Here is an 11,074-nt window from a genome sequence, read left to right as displayed (position 1 = left end):
TGGAATTAAATAGATTTTAGAGACTAAAATCAATTTTTAATCTTGTATAAGATATTTTTCTAGACTTCATCTTATTTGAGGATTAAAATCTAGTTTTCTATGAATTATTCCCACAAGTGAACCCCTTGATGTTAGGGAGACCTTCTATTTAAAACATATTTTGTAAATTATATGACGTGATCCTTGATGACTTGATAATTACTTAAGTATTGATTAACGTGTTTATTTCCTATTGGTGACACATCACATGGTTTACAAATTTGGTCTAAAAAATTAGTCTACCTAATAGTTTCCTTATTAGAGCACTGAAGGAAGTTGAGGTTTTCAAAAATCAATTGTCGTATGTGGGGAGTTGCCTTTAAGAGCAACTCCACCGTATTCAATAGCCCAATGTATCGGCTCAATTTCCTACCCAATTGCCCTAGCTCTTTGCTCCAACCCATGCGGACGATTGGGCTAAGGGGGGCTCGAGTGAAAGGGTGGGCTCAAATCACAGACTTGAGTGCCTAAGGCTGGATGATGCAAGGTTGACGTTAGCCACGTTCTAAAAAAAATTTGTGTCAGGCGCGTGTCTCACACGTGCGCGTGGGGGCGAGTCACAGACAACTTTTCAGTTGGTGGGGCCCGCGGTCCAGAGGTCTGAAATGTTACTGTTTATAGGGGCATGTGGCACATTCTCATTCGTTGGATTTCAACGGATAAATTTTTTGGACTGTTGGATTTCCAACGGTAAAAAAAAAATTCAAACCTCCCCCCAACGACTAGATGACGTGACACAATATCATTCGTTGGATTTCAGATCAATGGTCCACGTTATTCGCCTTTAAAAATAAGAAAAAAATAAGACAAAAAGGAAAAAGAATTAGATATATTACTGTTGTGCCACGTGTCACAATCTGGAGGGTTGGATTTCAAATTTTTTTTAATCCAACGGCAGAAATTAATTAAGTTAATAAAAAATGTAAAATTTTAATAAAAAATTAGAAAAAAAAATTTTAAAAAAATGATTTTACTTTTCTATAAATACCTTATCATTATCTTTTACCTTACACCACAATTTCATATTTTCTCAAATACTTTCACCCACATTCCAATATTTCTCTCAAATTTTCAATCCAATTGGTTTCCAAGAAAATGACTAATGATGCAGGTACAAATTGGACGCTTATTGAAGATGTTACGTTGTGTTTTAGCTGGGTTGAAGTTACTCATGATCCAATTACGGGTAATGAGATGCAGTTGCGAGAAATGTGGAGTCTTATTTATACCCTTTTTCTTGAGAAAATTGGTGGGAAAAGAACCAAAGAATCGATGTTCAGTCGTTGGAGAATACTCAGCCAATCGTTTAGTTATTGGAGAGACACCTTGGCATAAGCTAGTAGTAATATTCGAAGTGGGGAAAATTTCGTGGATCAGGTAACAATATATTATTTATTTGTTTGTACTATACCCAAATTTACATTAGGTACTTTGATTATAATTATTTCTTCTCCCGCATTGTGTAGACACTTCAAGCACAAGCTTGGTATAATGCCAAAACCAAAACCAAAAACAAAAACAAAGCATTCACCTGGTGGTAATGTTGGAATATTGTCAAATATTGTCCTAAATTCAGAGTTGTGCCTGTCGGTCAACAAGTTGTTATGAACAACACCCCTTTACACTCTATGCCCGATCATGACTCGCATGTTCATGAAAACGACATAGAACAAGTGCCAGAAGCGACCCCTGAACAAGGGTCGGGGTCGATCAATTATCCAATTAGGCTTCAAGGTATGAAGGTTTCAAAGAGAAAAAGGAGTGCTTCCAAGAATGATTATGCAAAATATATGGAAGAACTTGCTCGCCAAGGTGAATTGACCTTGGCACGGGAAATGGCTAAATTTGAGGCTGATAAGGCTAGAGAGGAGGCAAAAGCTGCAACTGCTGAGAGATTATTTCAAGCTAATGAGAGAAAGAGAGCTACTTAGGCAAGAAAGGGAAGAGCTTAATGAAGAAAGAAGGGCTTAACAAGATCGTGACATTATGAAGGAGCCTGTAGAGGCGATGTCTTCGAATTCTAAATATTTTTGGAATTCGAAGAAAGCGGACATTGTGCGAATGAGGCGTGCAAGAGAAGCAAGAGCAAGAGGAGAAGGTCATAGCACCACAAATTGTTAGGTGATGATTTTCCATTCATGAGGGACAAGGGAATTTGTTTTAATCGGAGCCCATAGTTTTCCAATTACCCCATAATTTTCCAATTACTTTGGGTTGTAATTTCTTATTTATTGAATATAGTACTTTATGTTGTTTCCAATTTATTGAATTTAGTACTTTATTTAAACTAAGAGTATATTTATTTAATTTGGTTATTATTTAAACTAAGAGAATCTTTATTCAAAGGACATAAACACACCAAATAAAATTACATAAACATACCAAATAAAATTACAAACACACCAAATAAAAAAAAACTCACTAAATGAACTTAAAAAATACACCAAATAAAATTAAATGAAAACACCAAATAAAAACAAACGCACTAAATGAATTTCAATTCCCACTGATGCTTTATCAAGTCAATTTACCCGGCATTGTGAATATATGTGTCCTGAAGTGAAGTATGTCGTTGAATGAGCCTTTCATTGTAACGTCCATCCCTTTGTAATGGCTCGTGTTGCACGGGTTCTTCGGTGGCTCATATTCATCAACGGCATCATAATCATACTCATCTTCCACAATTATGTTGTGAAGAATGATGCACGTCATCATGATGGATTGAAGCGACTCTAAATCAAACATTCTAGTAGCACCCCTTACAATCGCCTAACAAGCTTGGAGGATACCAAAACAACGCTCCACTTCCTTCCTACACCCCTATGGACAGCTTATAAAGTGTTTTTCCTTTGCACTTCGCGGATGTGGCACTGTTTTGACAAACGATGACCACTTTGGGTAAATGTCGTTTGCTAGGTAGTATGGCCCGTGGTACTTATGTCCGTTGATCCAATATGTGACTTTTGATGCTTTTCCTTGCAGGATATCGTTGAACACTGGGGATTGGGCAAAGACATTGAGGTCATTTTGAGCTCCTGGAACACCGAAAAAAGCGTGCTAAATCCATGTATCAAATGATGCCACCGCCTTTAAAATGATACTTTTTGCTCTTTTTCTGTCCCCATAAGCTCCTTGCCATGCACTTGGACAGTTTTTCCAGGTCCAGGTCCAGTGCATACAGTGGATGCTTCCAATCATCTTAGGAAAACCTCGCATCTCGCCCTTCTTCAGAAGCCTTTGCAAGTCCATCTTAGTAGGTCTCCGGAGGTACTCTGTGGTGTAGATAGATTCAATTGTGGAGCAAAACCTTATCGGGGACTCAAGAATGGTTGATTTCCCCATCCTCGCTATCTCATCCACTTAGTCTGCAGATACTCCATATGCAAGCATCCGCAAGGCAACAATAATTTTTTGCTTAGGAATGAGACCCATAACACCAAAAGCATCGTTCTTTTGCACAAAGTAAGAATCATGGTTGCAACCAGCAATCGTAATTTTGTTGAACAAATGTCGTTCCATTCTAAAACAACATCTAAAGTACGTATCAGGGAATGCATTGTTACGAACAAAATAATCGTCCAAGAGATCTGTACCTTGTCGTTGCCTGCTTCTATCAATTTTTGCAGAACGGCTAGGCCTGGAGATCTGAGCCACAACTTGGATGACTTGACAGGAATGTGAGGCTCTTTGGCTTCTTGCTTCATCATCTCTCTTTCTACGCTTTTCATCCTCATCTTCTTCCATCTCATTTTCGCCCACTTGGAGATTGAACATTTCTTCCCCTTGCTTAAACAATTCTTTCACTTGCTCATCGATTTCCCACAACATCCTTGAAGAAGACATTGTAAGAAAGAACCAGAAACTATGAATAATGATAAAGATTTTGATTTTGGTGTATGATTTCTTAGGATGGATGGTGGGTTATAAGGAGGAAAAAGAAAGGATTAGGTTGTAGATAATGCCACGTGGCATGCCTTTATTCATTAAAAATTTGATCGAAATCTATCCTCAAAAATTGTAAACATATTGTGACATGTGGCACGACGTAATTGGTTAAAAATCTTATTGAAAATCTATCCTCAACGATTCTGAAAAGGTAACTACACGTGGCACGATGTCATTGGATAAAAATCTTATCGAAATCTATCACCAAAAATTGTCTTTTCGGATAATGACATGTGACGCAGCGAGAACGATTAAAAATCTTATCCGAAATTACAAATAAAACTATTTTGTATTATTTTATAAATTAAAAATATAATATTTTATTGCCTATTGCCATGACTATTCAATTAGGGGTGGAGATGCAAAAGGCAATTACTGTTCATTAAAGGTAGTTACTGTTCACTGGAGGAGATTGAATAGGAAGTTGCCCTAGGGGGCCATTGATACGGTGGAGTTGCTCTAATATGAAGCACATCCAATACCATAAAAAAGTTAAGGTTCAATCTCAAAACCAATTGGAAATAGGTTATAAACAAGATTCGTTAACTTCTCAATTTGTGGTAAGTTCAGATTCTTACACAAGTCACATAAATATATATGAGTGAATAAATGGTAACAAAGAACAAGAAGATTTTGGTTCATCGATTTCAAAATTTTATTTACATCCCTACACTTTAATTACAACTCTCAAATCATATGTAATGTAAATAAGAAAAGAAAGGATAATGCCTACTGAATTTGTAGACTAAATTTTGAAAACTAAAGGACATGGAAGTTCACGATTGGTTTATTACTTAAGCGTTGATAAACGTGTTCATACTTAATGGTGGCACATCATTTAGTTTGCAAATTCAGTCTCTCTTTCTCTCTCTAAGTGATAACAAGGTAACTCTTATTAGGGTTCTAACTTTTCACCATTTTCGGGCCATAGTGTGGTCTGAAATTCTTCCTGAAATGGCAGCAGCAACAGCAGATGTGAAATCGGGATCTTTGGTCAGGGAAGAAGCCATTTGTTGTACCAAAAACTGTTGGAACGCCGGAGCTTGAGTTTCTTGGGAGTACATGGCACTATTGGGACTTCTTCGATTATCGTCACATAAAAATGTTGGAGCTGCAGATCTCTTTGCCACGGATGGTAAAACGGAAATTGGACTAGTAATAAGCTGATGGTTCTGTTTTGGAGATACCGGGGCTATTAGTGTAACTTCAGCTCGCTTACCAGGATGCATGTGGTTGTGTTCTCCTTCGTATGTAGCCACCAGTAGGCATGGATTTTCAGCACTTTTTTGCACCTGAGAATTTTAGTAAGAATATCAGTACATAATCTCACACCCCCAACACTATGTAGTAGTATTTCTTTTTATTTTGTAAGTGAAAAATCTGAAGTCCAACTTCCATGAGTTTGATACCTAATCATAGATCGGGTCACCAAACCCCACACCCCCAAAACAATATAGTTGTATTATAAAAACTCTCACTTCTCTTTTCTATTTTTCTGGAATTTCATGTTGGTAAGAAGGAGATTGGGTTCACGTAATTAATACCTTCTTTTTAACAGGGCAACTTGGGGCAAAGGAGCACTTGTAGTAAGCTCTAGGAGATGGGTTATCTCTTGTGACCTTCTGACCATATTTCCTCCATTGGTATCCATCATTCACAATCTGCATTAAATTAGAATCAAAGAAATTACTAATGGAAGTTCATAGTTTATGAAGAAAAAAATCCCTAGAAATCTCAACAGATGCAGTGGGCTAGGGTTAATTTGATGAATAGGACTTACGAGGCCTGTATCGGATGCATCGGTGTGAACATAAACCCTGGAAATCTTTAAGTTGGTGTTCTCCTTTAGCCTCTTGCATGAATACTCTTTATCATCACTGATGGAACTGGTGTCAGTATTAGTCCCGGGATTAATTAATCCAATCACGTTGTTGTAATCTTCACTGTCTGCCTTTCGCTTCCTATAAATATCAGATGTGTTGTTTTGCTGCTGCTGGGTGGTCATCAATTCCCTCACATGGGATTGCAAAGTGTTGTAATTCTCGCAGAGGGCAGTTAGCACCTCAGTCAGCTTCTTGTTCTCCACACTTACCCTATTCAACTCTTCGGCCAACACATCATGATGACTAGCTGCCTGCTATACGTTAAAATCAAATTAAGAAGACCAATTTAATAAGTTTCATTAAAAAATTATAGGTGACAAACAGTTTCAGAAAAATAATTTATGCACAGTTTTTCACCTCTTGCACTCTCTCTTTTTCAATCATTGGATTAAACAAATTAAAACAAAATTAATGGCCAAAATTAAGAAGGACGTACAGAATGTGACAAATCAAAGCGAAATTAATGGCCAAAACTAAGAAGGATGTGCAGAAGGTGAAAAAACAACGTGCAAAAATATGTACCCATAGTTTCATTACCATGTTGAACAAAATTAACTCACCTCTTCTTTCACCAATGCATTGCCTTGGAGTTGAGCACAACCCCCTTCAAACTCTTGTTGCATCTGATTTCAAAGTAGATTATTTAGGAGATTAAGTAGATGTTCCAATGTGTATAACTTAATTACCAAGAAAATAAGGTCAAACCCAGAAGAAACAAGGCATCAAAGAATGATATTAACAACAACAACAAAAAGCTTGAATTATAAAACTACTCACAGTGGCAGGAGCTCGATGATCATTGGCACGGCAAAACGGAACAAGATTAAGGCCGAGAGAAGTGTTCACCCGCGTTGAGTCCATTGTTGATCAAGAACAAAAGGCTTGCAATTTGCACAAGTTCATAAACTTTGTGAAGTTTCAGTATTGAAAGTAAAACTTCTCAGGACTCGGGAGCTGTCCAATGCATATATAGCTATAAGGAGAGCGAAGACAAATAATAAGGAATATGCTGGGAAGGAAAGTGCGAGGAAATAGCAGGGAGGGAGCGAGAACACATTCAATGTATTTTCTTAAGATTGTCACGTCTCATGATTTATCTCCATCTATCTAGAAATTGTTATTTTATACATATAGCGAGAGATATATGGGGATGGAGGAGGAAAAAGCCAAAGCCATGTCGGTCTTGAAATTCCTGATGGTCAAGGTCAAGGCTCCGACTTTGCTGGATAACATATTAATTATATATAAGTCGGCATGTTTGGCACTCCTTGTAGGTAGTTGCAGATGAGGAGAAATTTTATATCTATTTACAACACAAATTATGAAATGTATTATTTTATATGTTATATTAAAAAAATAAGTAATATAATTAAATACAAACGAAAATTATATAACACAATTTCAGTTAAAAATAATGTCATGTAACCGAATTATGAGTAAAATGAGTTACTCTTAGAGTAGTTAGGTTTTTATAAAGGTCATTAATTAGCTTTGGTTTGGTCTTGTTTGTCAACATTGACCGAAGATCAAGATTCGAGAAAGGCACAGCTTACACACGCAGGACGGCGCAACACGGTTTTGAAATTACGTTGTCAACTTGTGTGCTTGCTTAGCTCCTTCCAACTTTCAACCAGCCTTGGACTTTTTATCTGTTCATATCTTCACGGACCACAGCTTTTGAATTAATTTCTACGTGCCCCCTTTAAGAAGATTAACCATTTGTATTGATGTTGGCATACAAAGTTTATTGCAGTTATGGAACAATGGTTTATTGCTAGATGATTATTTTGCATTACGGATGACAATCATGGCAAAGCTAAATAGCTAATTCACCGAGAGCACAACTAAGTAGTGGCAGATACAGGATTACCTCGTTCCATTAAACAATAGCGCATGTAGTGCCAAAAAAAATTTCAATGTTTTCGATGAAGCGTTTTATCGAGCACTTGGTCGACCCATACCATTGTATACTTAGGGTGTGTCTGTTAGGCCTCATTGTTTGTTTCATATTGGAACTAAATTTAATGAAATTAAATGGCACTCGCTAGAAATTCTTAGCGAGAGCCCTAAAAAATGAGGGGATTGCTGAGAACGACTTCTTTCTTTGCCCACTTCCACGGGAAATTTTTTAACCGGAACACGGGGGTACACCACGTGTTTTTATATAAGTGGTGATAAAGTTTATTTTTTAAGTTATTAACTTTTTAACACACATATCCCACCATTTGTATAGTGACACGTGGTGTACCACCTCGTGTACCGGTCACACTAAAAAAATTTCTCCACTTCCACCTAGGGGTGGGCAAACGGGTATAGGAACTGCGGGTCGGGGCAAATAATCAAGGTTCGGGGCGGGTATGGGTTGGTTCCAATTTTTAATAAGAGAAACGGGGCTGGGCGGGGCGGGGTAGGGCAATGAAATTTTAGAGACAAGCCGGTTCCAAATGTATAGAAAAACGAGGCCCCAGACCGGCCCATTTGTAATTGCAATGGACGGACGAGATTGAAGAGGACAATATCATCCAATCTTAACCATCAGTTTTTACTCTAGGTCTCAATCAAACCTGAGGCTCTTTAGTTTTAGACTCCACTCTTCTTTGCGTCCCCTCGCATCCACCCACAGTCTCCGTCAGTCACTTTCTACACCATCCAGAACATCATAGCCGTAGCGAGTCTGGTGACCACCATGATGGCCTATATTCTCGATTGTCCTCCTCATAATCTCCCTTCCTCCTGAGTCCTACAATACCGACACTCATCTCATCTTTCCCATTTCTCTCTATCTCCCTCGATGATATCACCGAAAACCCAAAAGATTGATCCATCTTCAACCTATCGCCACCGCAGCGATGACCACCACCTTATTACCGTCATTGAGATATCTGGTTTAGGCGTTATCGGAGTCGAGAGACAGAGAACTTGATTTGGGATTGGGATAGATGAGCAAGAGAGACAGGGACCACTACATTTCCCACTTAACTCATCTTTTCCCACTTCTATCTCTCTTCGCCCACATCATTGAACATAGACCACCACCGATTCACCACCATCGTCACCCATCACTGTCGTCGCGACCATCATCACCCCATTACCGTCACCGTCGCTGACTTATCTTTTCTCTACTCTCCCGGACGATGTCACCGAACTCAGACTATCATCGATTCACCTTCGTTACCCCAGACTTTCATCGAACTCCACGTACTTCTTTCGATTTCTGGTCGAGACTGGTGTGGCGTTCGTGGCTGGGAGATTGGGTATCACTTCATTTCATCTCTACGGTGCTGCTTAGTGGGAGTTGTGGAGTCGATTTTGGAAATCCGTTTTGGTTGATCGGGAAGAATTGTTGCTGCTATGGAAGCAATCTGGAACATATTGGAACTCTGTATCAAAACTGAAAAGAAAAAAAAAAGAACAAAAAAGAGAAAAAGTAATTGGACCTATTGACCCGTCCCAAATCGACCTATTTGAAACAGGTTGGGTTAGGTCTGGTTTCCAAACTCAAAATCCCTTTACTTGGCCCAGCCTGCCCCATTACATTTTAAAACAGGTAGGGTTCGATTCCTCTAAATTTGGGACCGGCCCGTGCCCAGCTCTACTTCCACCTCGTTTAAGTCCCAGACCCCTTTCAGCCTCTTCCGTCTTACTTTGTTGCCCTATTCCGCCTCATCTAAGTCTCAGACCCCCTTTTGCCTCTTCTGTCTTCCTTCTCTACCCTCTTCCGCCTCTTCCACTTTCGACAAGACCCATATACCTTTACTGCATCTGACCATTGTGGGCACATATCGACCATTTTCTTGGAACTACTCCAGTTAAAGGCGTTGTATGACAAACTTCATTTGGCTCCGTACAATGAAGCGTTTGAACTACTGCTCACTGACGAGAAATAGGGGACAAGACGATCGAGTGGCCGATCAAGGAGTATTCCCTTGGAAACGACTTGTCATTTGAGTTCCAATCAGGCGCCAAAGATGAGTGGATGAAATTGGTCCTCGAGAGAAGCGAGGCTAGGCAGTGGTAGCATTTCGAGTTCACCTTCCGAGCGCACATCAACGACTCGGACAATTCAACTTATAAGTGTTAAGATATAAGCGCTAGGTAACTGTACTATTTTCTGCAATGATCATGAGGCTAACATTCCCATCAGATTCTCGGTTGGTGACCCGATTTTCTACTTTTTGTCCTTGTAATCTCCGTTTACTCTTTTTTTATTATTTCTGTTTGGTTGTGGGCCACAGATCAGCCATCTTCAAATGTGTGATTGTTTTTGCTTTAGGTGCACAAGGCTGCTGGAATTGTGAAAATTGATTGGGTTCCACCAAAATACAATGATTCAGTGGCTTGTGTTTGCACAGATGAGACTTTGTCATTGTGGGAGGAAATTATTGAAGGTGTTTTCATTGAATTTATAATTTTTTCTAAAGTGAAGTCATTTAATTAGTTGAGAAATTGTGACAAAATTGTTAAAGGCATTTTCATTGAAATCATTTTTATTATCTTAGAACTACGATCTAGTGGTATTCATTTTCACTTGTAAGTGAGAGGCATTAATTATTGCCAAAGGCAAAATTGAACCACATTAGCGCTAGCCCATTGTGAGCCTTATCCCAATCCTCTACCCCCTTAGTGTAGATAATATCGATTGTTATAAAAAAAAAAAAATCATTTTTATTATCCTATTTTTTAGTACAATACTTTACCAAACACTTCACTAAGTCAGACTAACTTAATCTATTCTAAGCCAGTCCAACTTAATCATTAAAGCTAGTCTAGTCTGAGATAGTTCAGTGCAATAAACATACCCTTAATGTACATCCTTCTTTTTAGTCCTCTTCTAATTTTGTCTTTAGGTTAAGGGTGATGCTAGAAAGACCAAATTTTCAGACTATATTTTGTAAACTACATGATATGGCGATCGACGGTTGTACTTGTGAAATCCCATCCCTTATTCATTACATATCTTGTTATTTAAATTCGTATTTCACGTTTACGTTATCTTTATTAGTTAATTTTAATTCCGTTAATTTTAGGAATTAAATCGAATAGTTATCGGGTTTCAATTTTCGTAATTAATCTTTAAAATTCGTTGACCTTTGGAGGTCACAATTAATGTTTTCGAATAGATCGCGAAACCACGAATGGATAAGCGAAAGCCGTTTGTAAAGTCGGGTTTTAACGGTATAGTTACAGACGTTCAAAATCGTTTTCTT

At 38.3% G+C, this 11,074-nt stretch overlaps 1 protein-coding gene across 2 annotated transcripts; it reads right to left on the bottom strand.

Annotated features, from left to right (window-relative positions):
* Nucleotides 1–4,597: 4,597 nt before the first annotated feature.
* LOC137717889 (putative WRKY transcription factor 40) lies at nucleotides 4,598–6,968 on the bottom strand. Of its 2 annotated transcripts, none has more exons than XM_068457390.2 (5): nucleotides 6,645–6,968; nucleotides 6,428–6,490; nucleotides 5,765–6,121; nucleotides 5,529–5,645; nucleotides 4,598–5,276 (listed from the first exon to the last, which is right to left on the bottom strand). In XM_068457390.2, exons 1-5 carry the CDS (start codon nucleotides 6,726–6,728, stop codon nucleotides 4,896–4,898), a joined length of 1,002 nt encoding a protein of 333 aa, XP_068313491.2. In that variant the 5' UTR covers nucleotides 6,729–6,968; the 3' UTR covers nucleotides 4,598–4,895. The 2 variants fall into 2 exon arrangements, with proteins under 2 accessions (XP_068313491.2, XP_068313493.2); XM_068457392.2 differs by having other exon boundaries at nucleotides 5,765–6,118; nucleotides 6,645–6,852.
* Nucleotides 6,969–11,074: the final 4,106 nt, after the last annotated feature.

This window comes from Pyrus communis, chromosome 8 (genome assembly GCF_041283825.1).
Source record: "Pyrus communis isolate YQ-2024b chromosome 8, ASM4128382v1, whole genome shotgun sequence".
In the NCBI taxonomy this organism is placed as follows: domain Eukaryota; kingdom Viridiplantae; phylum Streptophyta; class Magnoliopsida; order Rosales; family Rosaceae; genus Pyrus; species Pyrus communis.
Note: the sequence above shows the minus strand (reverse complement) of the source record. Positions and strands in the feature narration are given on the sequence as shown.